At 36.9% G+C, this 22476-nt stretch overlaps 1 protein-coding gene across 13 annotated transcripts in view; it reads right to left on the reverse strand.

The window, feature by feature from the left end:
- LOC114676844 (uncharacterized) overlaps positions 1-20771 on the reverse strand; it is a 451137-nt gene extending 430366 nt beyond the window's left edge. For all 13 annotated transcript variants that reach the window (XM_077997961.1, XM_077997958.1, XM_077997957.1 and 10 more), the window contains exon 1: positions 20399-20771. In XM_077997961.1, the coding sequence (XP_077854087.1) occupies positions 20399-20609 (211 nt within the window). In that variant the 5' untranslated portion in view covers positions 20610-20771. The remainder of the gene's footprint in view (positions 1-20398) is intronic.
- Between the last annotated feature and the right edge of the window lie 1705 nt (positions 20772-22476).

Consider the following 22476-nt stretch of genomic DNA (forward strand, 5'->3'; position numbering starts at 1 on the left):
AGAGACTTGAAAAACATAGACAGATAATTTTAAGTAGAGTGGTGTGATGTAATAAGAATTGCAATATAGAAAAATAATCCTTTGGCAGCAACCTATTATTGGGTAAGTTATATTCTATCTTTTTTTTTTTTATCTTGGTCACTGCCCTAATATTTCACCTTACTGAAATGCTGGAATTGTATCATTCTCCCAGGTGGTAAAAGCAGAGACCAGTAGGCTGAGCACCAAGACTCCTTTACAGACTCATGAGTGATCAGAAAGTCACAACAATAGGCCATGGCATTTATGTCAGTGGAGTTAAGCCATGACGGTATAAGAATACTGGAGTGACCTCAGAAGGGAAATGATTTTATACACTGTTTGTGTATGTAAAACATGCAATAATTTGGTCCTCAAAATAACTCTGTGAAGTGGATAGAATGGTTGTTATGGATAAAAACTAAAAACTTAAGACAAGTTTCATGGCCAACAAGGAGGGAAACTAAGCTAAAACCCATGTCTTCTGGTAACTTATCAGTCCCTTTGCCTCTTGCTTAATCAAAATTTTCTTCACTCTCTCAGTACCATCAATGAGTAAAAGTAAATTTCAAACATGTTTACTATGTCTTATTCTTCTCTTTTAAATATTTTTGTAATTTATCCATTATTGAAAGGAAACCTACACCTGAGATCATAGTGTTTAAAGAGCACATAAATACTACTACCCATTATAACTTGAAACCATATGATTAGACTTTTGTATTACAATTAATCACTTTCACTTGAATTCTGCTACTCCACTATATTTCCAATTGCCATTTAGTTTAACAATTATACATAACATACAATACGTTTGATGGGAGTAAGACAATTTTTCTGAAAGTTGGAATAATTTAAATTATCGACCTAAAACTTACATGTTAATTATAACTCCATGGTTGTCATCTAAACTTTGTGACCCCTTCTCTGAGGGAGTTGAGGAGGATCTTTCATTCTGACCTTGACAAGAGTTAGGCTATCTTCTTGAAGGACTAACAGTCTCGGCTGCCAGTGAAAAACATTCTCAGGTCAAACACCTGAAAACAAGACTTCCACATATTCTACAATCAACACTATTTGATGTTTTACATTGTGGTAAGTTGTTGCTAGGTCTAATGGGAATATAAGAGGCTGTTTCACTCCTCAAACGTTTAAATACTTCTCCTGCATCACAAAAATGATAAAAGAATGGCCCTTGAAACCCTATTTCAAGAGTGCCCTTTATGTAGTGAATATAGTATTCTTGATTATGCAGATGAGACTTACAGGTGCCACTGAAGAAGAACTCCAACATTACCTTTTCCTTCACTGAAATCTAGCAGAATCAAAAGGACTCATAATTCCTTCAAACTCTCTGAAATGTTATCTTTCAGTATAATTTCAAAAATATCTATACCCTGACCATAAGTCTAGAAGAGAATGTAGAATGAAGATTAGAGCCATATAATTTTGGTTAAGGAAAAACAAAGATTAAAAAAAGATTTTTCAGTGAGTTTTTAAAAAGGTGCGGACATGATCCATCCTGTATAATTTCTTATTCAGTGTTGTTTTTCAAAATGTGGTAACTTGTGGCTATAACAGAACATATTTTTACTGTGCTTCTCTTCATGTTCAAGACTTTCAGAGATGTCATTGTCAAACCCAGAAAAAATTCTTGCCTTGGCAGGTTTCAACAGACCCTTAGTTAATGAGATCAACTGTTAGCTGTTAGTGCTCTTTGGAACTCATCAAATAATTCCCAAGGATTAACAATTGAGAACACTCTGTCAGTGAAATACAAAATCTCTGGATTACTCACCAACACAAACAATCTGCCTTTTCAAATCGACTTTCTCAAATGTTTTGCCTGTTCTCTCGTTGCCATTCCCACTGCATTAGTTCAAGCTCCTCTGCACTACTCCCATTCCTAATTTCTTTCCATTCTACTTGTTCTGAACACTGCTTTCTTTCTCAAGCATATGCTGCAGATTTTGAAACGACTCCTGAACTATAAATAGGGTGCTTAAGGCCTGTCATGTGATAGTCCACAAATATCTTTCAGACATCTTTATCTCTGCCCCTATCATAGAATCTCTTCTCTGGCCATTTTATAGTTTCCTGTTGTCATGTCACTTTTCATGCTGCAACCTTTATCTGTGCTGCTGATGAGTCCCTGCCTATGCTTCAAGCTCTGCTCCAATACTGCCCCTTGCAAAAAGATTTTCCTGGTGAGACAGTCTTTATCCCTCCACTATAAATGCTAATAAATCTGGCCTTGCATTAACATTGACTTATGAAGAGTTCTGTTCCATAACTACTAAGAATTTAGAGGGTAGAAAATGTGTACTGGCTGTAGATGTGCTCTCCACAGTGCCTGGCTCAGAGTTTGTACAAACAACAAAAGTTATCCTCTGTGTGTTATCTGAATAAGTGCTGGTGGCTCTTAGGAGGGACACAGAGAGATGACATTGCCCAGATTCACCTGAGCAAGGTATGGCCATGTGGCTGAGCTCTGAAGAGTGGAGTATGTATGGATTTGCTCCAGTTCCAGACCGTAAAATTTTCCCACGTGTGAACTAATACTTCAATAGCAACTGTGGAAGTTGCTACTGGTGGAGCTACAAGATGGAAAGAACTTAAGCCTTTGAATCAGGGAGTAAAAAACTGTTCAAGGCATACTGCATGGATTGTAATCTGAACAAGCTCTGAACCTCTACGAAGCTGGGGTTTTATCTATTACATCAGCTCATACAGCCTTATAACACAGCAAGTCTGCTGATTGGTCAGCCAATTATTATAATGGAGACTATAATAAATAATGTTATTAATGTAGACATATGTATATATGTATATATTTCTATGGTTAAAGTTTTCTTTACCTGTGTGCCCATCAAGCATAATTTTATTGCTATTGCCTTTTGTGTATAAACTGTCCCATCAATAACTTTTGAATTTAATATATTTTTAAATGAATGGAGAATTTAGTCACTAGAGAAAAGAATTTCAGTACAGACATCCGAATTGTTACAATTTGTGTAGTCTTTTACATTTGTATGGCCCATACTTTATTCAATGGAAATATTTCTTAGAAACTTACTTTTATCAGGACTTGCCAAAGCAAAAGTTCAGCTTTCAAAGAAATAACAGATTTCTTTCTTTATATATTCATTTTTAAAAATCATTTCACCTAATTTTTAATTAAGTAAAATCACATAAACAACTGCCATAAATAAGGTTTGAGAACAAGCATAATCGAAGCTATTATATGTTTGTGATATTGAAATTCTTTATATTTAGTTTAAGCCTTGTACTTATTAACGCCATTTCTCTTCTGCCCTGTTTCTATGCTCAGGATCTCCAGGCACATACAATCCTACCACACTGTTGCATTCGAGATAAACGAACACATTAAGAGATGGAGCTCGTACACAACCTATCTAATTGAAGTGTGAAAGGTAGCTTACCAGAAGATATGAGCATGTTTTACTTATGTTGTGATGGCTGTGTGAGTTACTGGTCCAGAGAGAATATTATACAACCTTATTGCATTTTAAAGAACACATGTTTTTTTTAACTTTTTAAAAATCACATATGAAAACCAGTGCGATCTGCACATTTTAGATATGCTCATTAAAATATACATCTCCAGGTCTGACTTCTCTCCTTCATCGCTTGCAACTGCTGAAAGGACTTGCCTCTCGGCTTTCTTACCACCCCTCACAAACTCATTATTTCCCAGACTAAGCTCCTCTAGTCTCTATCGTTAGCTCCTTTCCTGAATTTCCAGTTTCTCAAAGTTTATATGTCCTTTCTAGCCATTGTCAGCAGAAGACCAATATATTTGATATTTGGAAATTTCCTTTTCATATCTTTCCCTTTTCATGCCCCAAACAATCTCAGTTCTAAGTCAAACTCCACCACAAGTCGCCCTGCATCAGAGGAACACACCCTCTGCACCTGTGCTACAACTAGGGCTGCTGCCCATCAGTTTCTGTATCTACAGCAGGCCCTCCTCACTGTTCCAAGCTAACCCATCCTCCAGACTGTCTTGCTTCTCCCCTGAAAACAGGAAGTCAATGAGTCACTGGCCCAGTAGCCTTTGCCCTGGAACTAGGTGAGACTGAAACTGTCAGCTGAAGCTTTTAGCAGGGGATTCAGAAGCAGGAACAGTCAAACATCTCTGCCAAGTTATCACTTTCCTTTCCCTCAGTATGCACTTTTAAAAGAGAAGACTCCCTATTCTAGCCATCTGTTTTGGGTTCCCAGATTTTTATTTTATTTTATTTTATTTTATTTTATTTTATTTTATTTTATTTTTTGAGACAGAGTCTTAGTCTGTCTCCCCGGCTGGAGTGCAGTGGCGCGATCTCGGCTCACTGCAACCTCTGCCTCCTGGGTTCAAGTTATTCTCCTGCCTCAGCCTCTCGAGAGTTGGGATTACAGGCATTCGCCACCACACCCGGCTCATTTTTGTATTTTTAGTAGAGATGGGGTTTCACCGTGTTGGCCAGGCTGGTCTCAAGCTCCTGACCTCAAGTGATCCACCCGCCTCGACCTCCCAAAGTGCTGGGATTACAGACATGAGCCACCCTCCTGGCCTTGACTTCCCAGAATTTCTACGTCCATCCTCTCACAGCACAGAAGAATTTACCCTTATGTGTTTGAGAATTATATTTTCCTAGAGTTAACATTGTTATAAGAGAACTTTTATCAATTTAGCAAAAATGTCTGTGAACTCGAAGGTCCCCAGTCCATACTTTGTATATAACAGGGGCCATAACTGTTCCCTACAATCCTGTCCCTTACAAGTAAATCTCACTTCTGTTTGGTCCTGGTTTTCTTCTGGGATGACTTGGCTGGAACGACTCCACCTCGGCTGGCACGGCCGTCTCGTCTCTCCCCCAGCACTAAACCCAGCCTCACGCTGCGGCTTAGACTTCACAATCTCTCCACTTGGACACGGTTACTCTTCTGGGATTTGCGACCTCTGTATGGAATTGGTTCTTTAGAACTTCTCACTGACCACTAAATGCATTTGGCTAACCTTTTAAACTCCTAGACATATATTCCAATCTTTCCCATCACTCACAGTCACGCAAGTGTTTTGCTCTTTACATTATTTGCTCTCACATACATTATTATCAGTCAATCCAGAATGTTCTTGCCTTGGCTTTGTACATCTCTAACATTCATTTGGTAATCTTTTATCCTCTGAATAAACCTATTTATATTCTGCCTTTTTCTATAAAGGGTTAAGGAAGCTCTCTTAGTTAACCCTCCCTACTGCCACTCAGCTACCTGTGAATAGGAGTTATATCTCAGATACTCGGCTCTAGATCCCAAAGCACCTTCCATAGTGGCTGTAAAGTGATTGGACATGTAAAAAGTTCTGGACTGCCGATAGGCGACATGTAGCATTGCCCTCTTGAAACAAATTTAAACACAGACTAATCCCAAAGAAGTTCATCTAGATTGTCATTATTTGAAAAAATTAAAATAAATGAGACATAGTGTCATGAAAAGCAATAGTCACACATTCTTCAAAATGAAGTGGACTAAAAAGACACAACCATCTTAGTTATCTCTGAGCCCCTATAACTAGCAAGTACCAGGGAAAGAGTAGAAGCTCCAAAATTTATGATGAATACAAAATTTCCCCTATGTTAAAAACTGAATTCCCTGGCTTCAAAGATATTAAAGAAAGTCAGCCCACTCAAATTTTCCTAAAAAAGATTAATATTACTTTGCAATCACATCATTCATTAATAATTAATCTTTAAAATAAGAATTCCAATGAACACACACTCTGATTCCTCCTTTTTAATGGTGCATTCTGGAATTTTCAAAGCATACAACTCATTTTGTCATGATTTAACTTAAAGTATATCAGTGACTTATGCAGATGAAATATGGAATATAGCATTCCATAAAGTATGATATGTGTATATCTCTATATACATATATCTGTTACTATTAGCCTTTGCATGTGTGTGTGTATATATAGTATCAATGTTCTTTTTCTACATATTTGTTTATAACTAGTCATTTCTAATCACCCTATACATAATTAAATGTATTTGCTAAAGACATAACAGTGATTAAAAAGCTAATAACATTTAGCAAACATCGATAATTTCTTCTATCCACAGAAGTAAATAATTCTAAATGTTGATTAAAGGGCTCTAAATCTAGATAATTTGGGCCATATTCCTGTTACATTTGTCCCTATGTAATCTCTAGTGTGTGACTATATAAATAAATATTGATTGCAAACAGCTTGCTAAATTGTTTTGTGATATCCTGCCTTCAAGAATATATGAAATCTAATCTTGCTAATTTAAATCTGACTGACAAGAAAATATTGATTGAGAAGATGAGAATAAGAAAGTCAATTAAATGTTGCTATAAGATATCAAAAGTTAACATAGAAGAGACTGATGTCAAAGAATACCATATTGAGCTTCAAGATTTAAAATGTTTACCTCTTCTTTGTTGAGAGAGATATTTTACAGAGAATGGAGTGAAATTTCTGCTGAGAGGAACTGTGTCAGCAATGGGGAACAGTGTAAGAGTACTTTAAAGCACTAAGAAGTGGTAATACAAATAGAGTAACGAAAGACAGATTTTGCTAAGAGCTGAAGACAAACAGGACTTTCACTCCAAAGTAACAAATTATGAGACGTGAATGCAGAAATGAGCTACACTTTGCAGAAAGAAAGGCAAGAGAAGTCAAATGAGACAAGTTAATGCAACTGAAAAAAGACCAGGAGAAAATCTTAAAGACATGTTCATGTACTTGGAGGAAAGACAAACTAATAAATAATAAGTAAAAGTTTTATTAGTTATTTGATAACTAACAAAAAATAAATACTAGAGAAAGTGGGCTTGCTTAGAAACAAGTAAACAACAATAGCAACGCCTCAAAAAAGTCTATATTAGGTATTTTTGGAGTAATCCAAGAATCAGCAACTAAACAGAATGATTAATACTTTATATAAAGTGATTAAAAACTAAAAAGCTTCAAATCATATAAAATGTCATGATATCAAGGTATTACCTTCAAAAGGCAGAAATCCTTATAGCTCTGTCCATAGTTTCTTTACATCTGAAGTCATTTCTAATACAAAGATGAAAGTAGAAATGGGAATATGCAAATATCCAGACACAAAGGATGAAAAAAAAATTGAAACCAAGTTATCAAGAAAAATATACTATGCCAAGAAGGCTGGTTGCTCTGTGATGTAGTATCTGTGGAGGAATGGAGTATAAAAGATCATGCATATGATGCTAAATGAACTATATTAATAACTAGCTTTTAAACATGATTTAATTTTTTTCAAGAATACATTTCCCTAGTTATTGCATGAAATAAAAGCAACAAATCCACTAGGAACCTGTTGATGTTAAGAAAAAAAAAATGCAGAATATAACAGAGACTCACTGAGGATTTTAATTTGTTAGTATTTTTTATGACTTACCCTCCTAACTTTATTTTATTTTATTTTATTTATTTATTTATTTATTATTATTATGCTTTAAGTTCTAGGGTACATGTGCATAACGTGCAGGTTTGTTACATATGTATACTTGTGCCATGTTGGTGTGCTGCACCCATCAACTCGTCAACACCCATCAACTCGTCATTTACATCAGGTATAACTCCCAATGCAATCCCTCCCCCCTCCCCATGATAGGCCCCGGTGTGTGATGTTCCCCTTCCTGAGTCCAAGTGATCTCATTGTTCAGTTCCCACCTATGAGTGAGAACATGCGGTGTTTGGTTTTCTGTTCTTGTGATAGTTTGCTAAGAATGATGGTTTCCAGCTGCATCCATGTCCCTACAAAGGACACAAACTCATCCTTTTTTATGGCTGCATAGTATTCCATGGTGTATATGTGCCACATTTTCTTAATCCAATCTGTCACTGATGGACATTTGGGTTGATTCCAAGTCTTTGCTATTGTGAATAGTGCCGCAATAAACATACGTGTGCATGTGTCTTTATAGCAGCATAATTTATAATCCTTTGGGTATATACCCAGTAATGGGATGGCTGGGTCATATGGTACATCTAGTTCTAGATCCTTGAGGAATCGCCATACTGTTTTCCATAATGGTTGAACTAGTTTACAATCCCACCAACAGTGTAAAAGTGTTCCTATTTCTCCACATCCTCTCCAGCACCTGTTGTTTCCTGACTTTTTAATGATCGCCATTCTAACTGGTGTGAGATGGTATCTCATTGTGGTTTTGATTTGCATTTCTCTGATGGCCAGTGATGATGAGCATTTTTTCATGTGTCTGTTGGCTGTATGAATGTCTTCTTTTGAGAAATGTCTGTTCATATCCTTTGCCCACTTTTTGATGGGGTTGTTTGTTTTTTTCTTGTAAATTTGTTTGAGTTCTTTGTAGGTTCTGGATATTAGCCCTTTGTCAGATGAGTAGATTGCAAAAATTTTCTCCCATTCTGTAGGTTGCCTGTTCGCTCTGATGGTAGTTTCTTTTGCTGTGCAGAAGCTCTTTAGTTTAATGAGATCCCATTTGTCAATTTTGGTTTTTGCTGCCGTTGCTTTTGGTGTTTTAGACATGAAGTCTTTGCCCATGCCTATGTCCTGAATGGTACTACCTAGGTTTTCCTCTACTGTGACCATGAATTTACAACTCTACACAACAATCCCCACGCAACAACAGCAAGTCAACTAAATTAAAATTTAGAATTTTAAGTATTAAATTAAAAAGAAAAAAACAGCCTGTCATGAAAAATATAATCTGGAACACATTTTTAGTCACTTTACAAACTCAGGCATCATCTAGAACTGGAGCATGTGGTTCCAGTCAGTTCTCTTCTGCCACATTGTTTGTTTGTTTGTTTGTTTGTTTGTTTCTGAGACCGAGTCTTTCTCTGTTGCCCAGGCTGGAGTGCAGTGGTGCATTCTCAGCTCAGTGCAACAGCACCACCTCGGCTCACTGCAACCTCCACCTTGGGGGTTCAGGCGATTCTCCTGTCTCAACCTCTCCAGTAGCTGGGATTACAGGCATGTACTACCAGGCCTGGCTAATTTTTGTATTTTTAGTAGACACGGGGTTTCACCATGTTTGCCAGGCTGGTCTCAAACTCTTGAGCTCAAGTGATATGCCAACCTTGGCTTCCCAAAGTGCTGGGATTACAGTCGTGAGCCACATGCCCGCCTCCCAGTCAGTTCTCTTCTGAAAGACTATTTCTTTTGCTATGTAGAACAGACATAACATTCCTCACTTAAACCTCTGTCATTGCCATCTCCTCTTTACCTAGTATAGATACCCTTCCAGTGCACACAGCTAGAGAAGCCCTAGCACAGGTTCAATCTCATGACACACCTCCCCTACTAGACTTGGACTTCTCAATTTCCTGGAGGTCTTCCATAACAACTCCATGCCTTTATGAGTCACACACAACCCTCACTCTCGTGTAGCTTTTCTAACTTCTGATTTACCCATCATTCCCTCCTTCCTGTCAGCACAAGTATCTCAACAATCTTATTTCTCTATGCATTTGTTCTTTAAGCTGTAATGATGGCCCCCAAACTCATTAAAAATATATCACTCCTCTGACTTTGACTCTGAATCTCCTTCCAATTAGCGACTCTCCCTGCCCTATTTCAACTACTATTCCAAGCTTACAAGTCAACTGCAAAATCGTGCCCAAGGAGGGAGATCTCAATTTTGTATCCTTTAAAGAACTCTTTGCAGTTTTTAACCTAATAGCCCTTCTCTAACTATTCTATCTGCAAATAGAACCTCTATTGTTTAACTTTATTTTTTTCATAATACTTATTATTTCTTAATATATCACATATTTATTTGGAAATTTGGTTAACACCTATCTCTCCTTTCTGAAATAGGTACCACTTGGTAGTAGATTTTCTTCAAAAATAAAAGTCTATATTCCTATCACATAGAATAATCAACGCAGTATAGCACTCACTGGATAAATACTTGTTTGCTGGGTATATAAACTTATTTAATCACTCAACAGTTTTTGAAACTTAAAAGGTTGGCGTGACAACTGCTTGTTATTCACCTAAAATTCATTCTCCCTCTTCTTAAAGACATGACTTTCCAGCTAGAAACCACATTTCCCAAGTTTCCTCATATGCAGTTATGACTGTGTAACTATAATTAGATGAGTAGAATAGAAACACTGTGTATAATTTCTAGGCTGTCTTCAGCTTAAAGACAGGCTGTGGTCTCTGAAACTTGGCTCTTTTTCTCTTCATGTGTGAACTCAAGGATGTCTGCAACCTAAAAGGCAATATACTATGGGATGAGAGGGCAACAAGGTGAAAGAAACCTGGGCTCCTGAATTACCTTGAGGAGCAGAATGGCCCCGTTAGCACAGAAAGGCTGGCTTGTACCATGAGGGAATTTAACTGTTTTATGTAAAGGACTTGATTTTGGAATCTTTTTCTTCTTTCACACACTTGGCGTCCATGATTCTCTCTGCTATTTCTTTGAACTTAAATATTTTCTTAAAGGTTCTTTTCTTCAGGGTACTTTTCTGGTCAACTACTGTTCTTAATTTAATCTAGTGATTTTTCAGTGTTTCCATCAATGAAATGTTTCAGAATGTAATAAAGAATATGTACATATATTCTTCTTTATACTAGTGCTTATACAGCATACAAGCGCTGGTGGTTTTTAACAACCCTGAAGCCTATCTTCGAATCCTCTAAGTAACTACGGTAACAGGATTTAAACAATTCTTGAGAAACGGCACATATTATCATGGTTTAACTACCACTCATGTTCCACGATATTTTCCTATCTAAACAAAGAAAATATACAACCATTTGTCAACCTTATTAAACCCTTTAGATTTGTCTCTAGTGCCCTTAGGATAGTCCAAACTAGACCTCTCAGGAGGGAGCCAGCATTTATCTCCAAATCTTCTTCTCAGCCATTTGCCACTCCCAGTTCTTGCTGCTCTGTACAATTGAAACGTTTTGCAGTTTCTCAAGCTCACCACACTGTCAATTTTATAATATTTCATCTCTCTTTCTTCTGCCTGGAACATCGCTTACTCTCACTCGGGTATCTCTCTACACTTCCAACAAGCCTCCGTCTGAAACCCAGGCACCCTCTCCACATGCTACACCTCCACTGCCTTTTTATTAACACAGTTTATCTGCCGTATCTTCATTGCTGTTTAACTCTCAGCCTTTACCTCCCACAAAATCAAGGACTATCTGCCTTGTTCACTTTTACATCCCTCATAGCTCTCACAGTGTTTGATACGTAGTAGGTTCTTAATTCATATTTTCTTCAATTATAAATTTGCCACACTTTTCTCAGCTATAGAAAACAATGTTTAAGATGGTGGAGACCAGGCACAGTGGCTCATGCCTGTAATCCCAGCACTTTAGGAGGCCTAGGCAGGCACATCGCCTGAAGTCAAGAGTTCAAGACCAGCCTGACCAACATGGTGAAACCCTGTCTCTACTAAAAATACAAAAAAATTAGCCAGGCATAGTGGTGCATGCCTGTAATCCCAGCTACTCAGGAGGTTGAGGCAGGAGAATTGCTTGAACCTGGGAGGCGGAGGTTGCAGTGAGTCGAGACTGTGCCATTGTACTCCAGTTTGGGTGACACAGAGAGACTCTATCTCAAGAGAAAAAAAAAAAAAAAAAAAAGGAAAGATGTTGGATTAAAACAATTTCTGGTGGTGAAGTAAACTGTATCTCCTTGATGCATGATTCTCAACTGTTCTGAAGAATATTCTTTCAGTTGGAAAAAAGTATCTCCCCTCTGAATTCCCATAGTGTTTTATGACTCTCTCAACATGGCATGATAGACTAATCCTTCAGTGGGTAGGATATGTATTGTGTTCGTATTTTCATCCCTCATAGAATGAAGCACAGTTCCTTACAGATCTTGAAGTATCTCCACAGTACACCGCATGACAAAAGCAGGGTTTAAAACACTGTGTGTAATTGAAGGAGGGGAGAAATTTTATGCTTTTATTTGATTTATAGTCAAAAAGAACTCTCACAAGGTGCCAGTGGGAGTGGGGTGGATGGGAAACAAGGATGGTAGGGAGATTTTTCACTCTATATATTTGTATACTTTTGTGATTTCAACATGAATATATTTATGTTAAAAATAATTAAAATTTCTAACACCTTCTTTATAAGGAAAACATAACAAAAGTTTAAAATCAAGGGATAGCCTGGGAGACATTATTTGAAACATGTAAGACAAAGTATCAGCACTCAGAATGTATATAGCAAATGCCAAAAAGTCAATAAAAAAAGATAAACAACCTAATAAAAATTGTCAAAGTTATAAGGAAGCAATTCACTGAAGAGTACACTTGAATTAATAAATAAAGATATATTTATAATAAAAATGATGAGGGTATTGCATTCTGTATATAAGGTCTCCACTGCTCACTTCATTTCAGAGATTTTCTAGATATCTTTCTGTTTTCATTTAGAATCAGAAATATGAAAATTTTAAACACCTTAAAATATCGTTTACCCAACAAATAAAAGTTAAAACATTGGACAATATTAAGAATTGAAAAAGACTGAGGCAAACGGGTATGCCAGCAACTGCTGATGGAAGTAGAAATTTGTCCAGTACCCTTGGAGAGTATTTCAGTATTTTAGAGAGTGATTGGAAAGGTAGTAAAATTGAGACCACACATATCTCACAACATATAAATTCCACTTTTGGATATTATCCTAAGAAAAATTTGACACATGTTCACAAGGGTCCATATACAATTGTGTTCTCTGCAATGTTGTTTGAAATAGCAAACACATAGAAACAACTTAAATGCCTCTGAAATGTGCAATGCAGATGTTCTTGTTGTTCTCACATACCCTCGGCACTTACATTTTCCTTACACATTGAGGATGTTTTACTGCAAGCACCTGCCACTCTCTGCCTGAGGGTATTCTCTAGCCAAGAACATGCTAGGGCTGCCTCGAGATGGGCTGGGATACTAGAATTCATGGTTACAGGAGTAAACTTCAACCAAAGACAGAAAGGAGTTTCAGATACACACCCCAGATTCCTTGTCCTCAAGTGATACAACTGTGAAGTGGTCCACCATTAATCATGTAGTAAGAAATGTGTAGCTGTGATTTAAAAAATAATTAAAAATAGAAATGGTTAGAAATCAATATATCAAAGTCTTAAATGTTTAGAGACAGAAAGAGAGAAGACAAAGTTCGTATCTTGTTTCTGTTTTGTGCAACCAGGTGGATGATGGATTGAAATGGTAAGATATTCTGGCAAAAAGATGATTATTTGAATTCAGACATCTTGACGATGAAGTGCCTGTGGCTAAATGAATATACTGGTTTAAAGTTTGAGAGCAAGAAACAGGCTAGAGATGGGCTTATAATGGTATCTGGAGTCATGGTGATAGATGAGATGAACAAAGGAGAAAGAAAAGTAAGAGAGGGCAACCCAGGAAAAAGCAGTGAAGCTCATGAATATTTAAAGAATGAGCAGAAGACGTGCCTTCAAATAGAAATGAAACAAATAAGCTAATCTGGTGGAAGGAAACCCAGTGGTAAGAAAGGAAAATAAAATGCTTATTTCATAAATGTCCTACCTGAGGACATATTGACAATAGCTTCTGTTATGGTTTAAATACGTCCCTCAAAGTTTGTATGTTGGAAACTAAATTGCCATTGAAACAGTATTAAGAGGTGGGCCTTAATAAGAAGGGATTAGGTCATGAGGGTGGAGTCCCCATAAACGGATTGTTATTGCTGGGCTGGGTTAGTTATTGTAAGAATGGGTTGTTATAAAAGGGAATCTTGGGCAAAAAGGCCATACTTTGGGGCAGTATGGCAAAACCACTGGCTCTCCTTCCACCAGGTTAGCTTCTTCCTTTCATTTCCATTTGCAGGAGCATCTTCTGCTTATTCTTTAAATATTCTCTATTGGTTGGAATGTAAATTGATTCAACCACCGTGGGAGACAGTGTGGTGAATCCTCAAAGATCTAGAAACAGAAATACCATTTGACCCAGCAATCCCAGTACTGGGTATATGCCCAAAGGAATATAAATCATTCTATTGCAAAGACACATGCACGCATGTGTACATTGCAGCACTATTCACAATAGCAAAGACATGGAATCAACCCAAATGCCCATCAGTGATAGACAGGATAAAGAAAACAGAGTACATATACACTCTGCAGTCATAAAAAGGAACGAGATCATGTCCTTTGCAGAGGCTGGAAGTCATTACCCTCAGCAAACTAAGGCAGGAACAGAAAACCAAACACCGCATGTTCTCACTTACATAATGAGAACACATGGACACAGGGAGGGGAACATCACACACTGGGGCCTGTTAGGGGATGGGGTGCGGGCAGAGAGAGCATTAGGAAAAATAGCTAATGCATGTTAGGATTAATACCTAGGTTATGGGTCGATAGGTGCAGCAAACCACCATGGTACACGTTTATCTATGTAAAAAACCTACACTTCCTGCATATGTATCCCAGAACTTAAAAGAGAAAAAAGTTTTTCTAAAGAGGGACTCTACCTCTCGGGCTCTCTGCTCTCATCTATCTCACATTCTTGCTTCCACCAATGCGATTCCCTTGGAATTCCCAGACTCCAGAACCATGAGCCATATAAATATCTATTGTTTATAATTTATCCCAGCCTGTGGTATCATGTTATAGCAACAGAAAATGGACTAAGACAGATTCTTACAAACTTGTTTCTATTCAAATTCTAAGACAAATTCCGAGTTGCTACTACTGCTTCTTTACCTTCGTCCCCATCTTTCTTATTTTTAAAACTTCTTGTTTTCAGAATTTCATTTCCCACTCAACTAAACCTACCCTTTGCTGATGCTGTAAATTTGAATACTAGACCATCAACATATATGTTTTTAAAAGAGGCAATATTACAAAGTAGCTACAAAGCAACAAAACAAGACTATCTGAAACACTTACAAAAGATCGCCAACTCCCCCCACACCTATTTTCACTGTTACAGAAACCCAGCCTGGGTGATATGTATTACCATTCGTCAAGCCACAAGCATGTTCCCATGCCACTTTTCTCTTCTTTTCCACTTGTCTTAAGTGACATGGATTTAGAGAACCATGCCTAAACGGTCATTTTGAAGAATGCTTTTCCTTTTATTAAGATTCTCTGAATTAGGTGAATAGTGTAGGTGGATAGTGTAACAGAGGTTTGATCCACCTGTGGAAACTCATGCAGTCAGCAGTCATCTTTAGAAATGTGCTTTAGACATCAAAAATGACAGTGTTACTTTCACTCAGAATACAAGAAGCAAGTCTATTTGATACTCCAATTACCATTTGTTAATTACATTGTCAGTGACATCTAGTTTTGTTTTGGTTTTAACTGCTTTTTCTCCACCTCCAGAACTGCACACACAGAATGTTTAAACACAGGCCTAACCACTTCTCACATATTTTTACATTCAATGCTTACAACAGCCATATGAAGTAGGCATTACTATCAATACTTGCAAGGGAAATAGAGGTTTATAATAGATTAAAGACTTTGCCTACGGTAACACATAGTTCATAAGTGAATCAGAAAACCAAGTTTTCTGATTCAAAAGCCCATGGTTTTGAAAACTCTTGTCAAGATGGCATTGCGAGAATATGGTTTGAGCCCCGTGCCTTTGCTTCCAACATGTAACAATAATAGATAAGTTTTTTTTTTTTTTGAAACGGAGTCTTGCTCTGTCACCCAGGCTGGAGTGCAGTGGCCGGATCTCAGCTCACTGCAAGCTCCTCCTCTCGGGTTCACGCCATTCTCCTGCCTCAGCCTCCCGAGTAACTGGGACTACAGGCACCCGCCACCTCGCCCGGCTAGTTTTTTGTATTTTTTAGTAGGATAGGGTTTCACCGTGTTAGCCAGGATGGTCTCGACTTCCTGACCTCGTGATCCGCCCATCTCGGCCTCCCAAAGTGCTGGGATTACAGGCTTGAGCCACCGCGCCTGGCGAATAGATAAGTTTTAAAAGAGGTGATATAAAAGAAAAGTGATAGTCGAAAACAAGATAAACATACCAGAAATAGGCTATAAACACAAAGTGAGGTACAGTGCACCAGATGGTGTCTGGAATGAGAAGCAAGCAAATCCTTGTATCTGCGAAGTAACTGGATGCCACTTTAATCAGTAAGTGCCCAGCTTACTGATTAAAACCTGAAGGTAAGACAAGAGGAAGCTGAACAACTGACTAACACCTCCCTTTCCTTGGAGCCATGGCTTGCATAGAGCTGCTTTCTCGGGGAAGCCAAAGCAAGCAGCTATCATCTCACAGTCACATCCTGGGACAGACTGCTCTTGGATTTAGTGACTAGATTTTTGATATCCCCATTAGCAGAGATTCTAGGCTGGGAAAGGAGAAGGTAGAGTGCCAACACTAAGACAACAGGACTGGAGCAGTGAAAGAGAGAGAGAGAGAGAATTTTCAAATCCTTCTCACTCCAGTTAAGCCTGAAAACCAAAATTCTAAGCCATGAGAGACTAATATAAAAAGGCACCAGAAAAATTTTAAAAACAACATTCAGTGAAGTTATTCCAGATGACATGAAAATAATAGAGCAGTTTCAGAATGACTTCAGAATAATCATGTTAGGATTTTGGAAGAGATAAGAAATAACATCAATACAATGTGTAACAAAGTAAGTAGAAATAAAACATTTGAAGTGTCAATGAGAATCAATTAAAATTTCCAGAAAAGAAAAATAGTGTCAAAAAAATAAATTCTGGAGTGGACATAGTCAAAAAAAGAATTAGCAAATGGGAGGATGGCTGAGTAATTCACCAAAAGTGCAGCACAGACAGATATATAAAATAGTGTGAAAGAGAATTTAAGAAATATGTATGATATATTATGAAACTTTAACATATATCTATTATGGAATTCCAGAAAAAGAGATTAGACCTAATGTTAAAAGAAGCAGGGCCGGGCACTGTGGCTCACGCCTGTAATCCCAGTACTTTGAGAGGCCGAGGCAGGTGGATCACAAGGTCAGGAGATCGAGACCCTCCTGGCTAATGCAGTGAAACCCCGTCTCTACTAAAAATAATAATAATAATAAAAATTAGTCGGTCATGGTGGCGGGCGCCTGTAGTCCCAGCTACTTGGGAGGCTGAAGCAGAAGAATCGCTTGAACCCGGGAGGCGGAGGTTGCAGTGAGCCAAGATCCCGCCACTGCACTCCAGCCTTGGCAACAGAACGAGACTCCGAAAAAAAAAAAAAAAAACAATGTTTGTGCTTATGTGGGAGCAAAATTGTGGGAACAATTTCAGGAAGATCAAAGTGTCTAGAAAGATGAACAGTAAGAAGAAGAATAAAACTATACTGTTACTCTAGGAAAGTCTTCAAAGACCCATAACTTGTCTGGGACGATAGAATCTAGTCCTATAGATTCCTTTCTATAGTTTGATGTATCTTTAACCTAAATTGGTCAATCCATTTGAAAGAATACGACTGATATAATATTCATTCTTAAAGAGAAGGCACAATTTCACTGTAACAGATGTCAACTGCTACAAGGGTACAGAAGAGCCTGAAATTTAGTGACCAAGAGAATTGAAGAAGTCAATCACAGAGTGTCATAACCCTGGCACATGTCCAGGCTACTCTCTCATCCCTGTGTGAGCTCATAACTGCACACACACACACACACACACACACACACACACACATCACCAACCTGGTCAATAAGCAAAGGACAAGTAATCATCAATATGGTAATAAACACGGTAATAAATACATAAAACAAGCAGCAACCCCACTAGTGATATATTCTGTAAGAAGTGCTTGGTGTTACACTTCACACCATTAGTGAAACATTTTTTTCCTTGTTTTATTCAGAACGCTTATCAGAAGACTCTTCTTTTGTTTTATTTCATCTACATATTTCTTCAAAACTAAGTACATAACTTGAGGGAAAGACATTGCCTTAAGACGTTAGAGGACTAAGCACAAGATATGTGTTTATGTTTGTCTGTGAATATACGTTTTATGTATAGATAAGAGAAATCAGCATATATTAATTTGTGACCATATATCCACTGTTTCCTACTAATCAAATACATAATCTAGACACCTATGGAAGACTAACTTTATATAAGAAAATACACACCTTCTTAAAATCATGGCATTAAAATTATGTGATTTCAGTTTTTAAAACATTCCTCTGTCTCAGCAGCAAATCAATAAGTAAATATGAAAAGAAAAGACAGGCGTTACCAGTTTAAGGTTTAAATGTTAGGAGAACTAAGAAGTAGGTCTTTAGTTTTTCACAATGTATATACTTTCATTAGAGGGAAGCTCATTCTTTTGTAGCCTCTCGCCAAAGCCTAGTAACTTCCTGCATTGTGGTTAGACTTTATAACCAAGGAAAATAATAAAGTTCCCTTTAATTTTTGGTCTTTACATTCATTTGGAGGGAATAGGAAAGTGGTAAACATTTTTTTAAAAAATCTTTATACAAAAAGGATAAACTTTCAAAGGTCTAATCTCTTGGCCTTTCAAAAACTCTCAGCCACACCTTAACTTTACTTGAGATATAGTAAAAGAAAAACCAAAATGATTTATATGTCCTTTCCTGATTATTCATATTAAGATAATAACCAAAAACCTTATTAACAAAACACGTTGGGCAATTATGATAAGATCACAATTTTTTAAAGCTCGAAAGATTCATGCAAATGAAATCTTCAACATTTTCTTTCAAAAAAAAAAAAAAGGAAAGATTTTCACTTTCCTGCAGCACTAATAAACAGCTAGGAACTGTGTATGTGGGCAAGGGAGAATGAATGTAACAGGTGACGACAGCATAATGAACTTGTTCTCTTAGAAAAGGATTTGTCAGTCACATTTTGCAATTGTTGAAGGAAGCTTGTATCAAATCATAGAAATAGTTCGGAAAATAATTATTCTTTTTATACGTAGTTTTTGTATAAAGCCAAGCCTGTCACTTAGTTCTACAACACTTGATTTTCCTTAAATCTTTGCAAAAGAGAGCTAAGTAATGCTTCAAAATTGCCTTATAACTGAAAGCACATTCATTTTTTCTTAAAAGCTTTCTTCCCTTTGAAAAGTTTTGGAGCTTCACAATAACTTCAATATATTTTTTCAGTTTATTAATTTACTTTAGCAAACAGAATGTATAAGTCTCCATAAACAAGAGCCTACTCTAGTATATTTTATTTTTTAAGTGAGTATACAAAATTTGTATTAAGCAGCTGCTCTTCAAAAAGTTTAAATGAATGTGACGCACAAAGTAACCACACAGACCTCTATATTTCATCAGATCAACAGTGTGAAAGCACATTTTTCACTTCGTCTCAGTTAGTAACATCTAACGCAGTCACCTCGTTAACTGCTTTTTTTAGCAAAGTCAACAACAGCAATAATATCTTGGCACTTAATAAATCGTAAAACTGAATCTGCATTTTTTGCCGAAGAAAAACATTTCTATTAACATTTCTAGGAATATTCTCTATAGGCTCTGATATTTTTAAAATAAGAAGCACATTTAAAATAGAATTATGACTACACGGGGAGTTAAACACAGTTTACACTCTGAGACATTGTTTTCCAGAAAACATAAGCCTAGCAACTTTCAAAATATTTGCACTGAAATAAAAACTACTTGGTATCATTTCAAATTTTTTTAAAGTGTGTAAAGTTTCAATGAAATATGAGCAAACAAGACAAAAAGAAACAAAAGAAGTTTGCGTGCCGCTTCCTAAAAGAAATTTAAGCAATTCTTTGCCAGGAATAACATCCACATACTACAAGAAGGGAACTGTTGAAATCAAACACACTTACTTTTTAATATGTAAAGATGTACTTTTTTTTTTTCCTATTTTAGGTTAAAAATAAGAGGACACACCAGTGATCTTGCTGGCAGTCAGATAACGCACAGGCCCTGACCCTTCAACTGGCCAGGAATTCTCACACAAAGCCTTTTCATACACACTGCGTTATATATTCCTAAGATAAGGCGGCAAAACATGAAGCCGGGGATAAGTGACACAAAGTCGAACTAAATGAAATGTTTACATATATCCTGTCACACCGTTGTTCCTTCATCATCTATCCCACACATGATTTGCCTAAAACAATGTTGATTCAAGTTGAAGAGAAGCATGATTTAAACAAAAGGACAATTTTCAGAAAAAGGACACGCAAGACAACACAAATACTGTATTTTTCTGGTTGCATCACCGAGATTAGTGTGAAATCAAGCAGAAACAAAACCATATCATCTAAGAACTTCTAAGAAATGCTTTTGCTATAATTTCCCTCAAAGCACAACAGATTTCTAACTTGTTTTTACAACATAGCAAGTACATTTTAAATAAAATATCTGAAATCTGCACTCACCATGAAAAAGCAACAGTTGCGTAGAGTAAAAGTGTGCTATTTTCTGCCCCTGTTCCATTTCAGTTTTGCCTATGGTTGTCCAACACCCAAAAGCCCAGAGCTGCCACCCAGAGGCCCCTTCCACAAGCTGGCTTATTTGCCTGTCAATCTGAGTGCCGGCTTCTCTATTATGCAGCTGTGCACTTTGCTGAAGTTCTAATATAATTTCCATACGCTTCCCACCGCCTGAAGTAGGCGATTTGTTCTTTCAGTTCAATGAATACTCAAATCACTTTTCAGGTAACTGTAGGATCAAGCTTTAAGTTGTTCACCCTCGAGTTAAGGAGTTCTTGGTAAGAAGTGGGTGGAGAGAAGTAAGCTCACTACAAGGGAATTCAGAGTGTAATCAGAACGCAGAGAGAAACTTCCTCTTTTTTCCTTCCTTGCTAGGCTGAGCGACTAGTGCCTCTTTCACAGAACTTAGGAATGTAAAGGGAGGACGCAAAGAGGCCCCGCCAGACAACCCTTTCTCAATCAATTAGCTTGCAGCCATTACTTGTGACCTTAGGTCACACAGCATAAGTGTGTGGGGCGTGCCTTCAGGGGTCCCAAGGCTACTTATTACAGCTTAGATCACCAAAACCAAGCAGACACTAAAATCTAGAAATGTTTTAATAGAAAATGTGCTAAAGATGTGACTAAAGGTAAACTCTAAGTGTCTTTTTGCAGTAACTACTATTTAATCCAGTCAAAGATTTTTTTTTATATTAAGAAATCTAAAACAATATTTTCCATGTTGATCAAACAGGATTTAGAATAAAGCAGTGAAACTTTTTTTAATGTTAAATTTCAAGCTGGGAATAGAGAAATGACAAACAATATATCATATAGATCACAGGATCACATATGTATTATTCATACAGCTCAGGTTCCAAGGTCTTGCTTGAGTTTTTTAAAGAATGCTGGTTTATTATATCTAATCGCAGAGTAGAACTACTGTAAACAAAGTTCTCTATGCTTAAGGAAATCAAAATAATATCACTTTAGGGGCTAGGAATAACGGTTTTAAACTCTTTAAAGATTACATTCTATCTTAGTATCATAGTATGTTTAAATTCTCATTAAAACAACTATGAGAATCATAGTTGAGAATCCTTTTGAGCTCTATTTCAGACAAATGTTTTTTCTCTTTAACATTTCTTTAAATGAGAACTCAAAATAACAGAAAATAGGAGAAACACTACAGAAAAATCTAACCTTTTACAACTACAGATTTGTGTAAATTTCATACTGTAAGTTTTCATATTCCTTGAAAACACTAAAAAATAGTAGCCACCACCATCAATAAATCAATGATACAGAAACATCAGGCAATTTTATTTCAAATTAAATCCATGCTTTTGAATAGTACCACCCAATTAAGAAGCACAGGCTTTTATACTGATTGGATTAGCCAGTCTCTTCCCTCCAAAATGGCTGTTACTCAGATATGGATTTGCCACACCCACGTTTTCTCACTCTGTTTACTTGGTGATGCCACAAGGCATGTCTGATCCAGCACAGCGCAGGAATGGCAATATTCCATATGGATACCTGGCCAACTCAAGTGTCTGCAAAGTGGACACTGACATAAATAAAACAGACGAACCAAAAAAATCCAAGAATAAATAAGACAGGTGTAAGAAAACAGTGGGCAAATAATACTGTCTGAGGGATAGAGTCAATTTTAGAAACTGCAGTAACAAATAATGTGGTAATAGGAGTGTTGAAATTAGTTATGGATGGGAGTTAGGGCAGAAATTAAGAGTTTCCACTTTCTCCAATATACAATAGGGAGTTATTGATAAGTTTGAAAAATCATTGACATTGCCTCTCAATAAATTTTAAATAATAATAATTTTATGTCTTTTAGTGATTCTGTTACAGGTGTTTTATATATTGATAACAGGCATTATTGAAAACCATTTTTGGCTTTTTAGCCAATAGATATACAGAAAATCAAAAATTCTGATTACTGCTTAAGGACTACCTAGTTTTTAGAAATTTCTACAACTCAACACCACCCTATCATTGCATGTTTCATCTTACTCTGTTATAAA

This window comes from Macaca mulatta, chromosome 3 (genome assembly GCF_049350105.2).
Source record: "Macaca mulatta isolate MMU2019108-1 chromosome 3, T2T-MMU8v2.0, whole genome shotgun sequence".
Lineage (NCBI taxonomy): Eukaryota > Metazoa > Chordata > Mammalia > Primates > Cercopithecidae > Macaca > Macaca mulatta.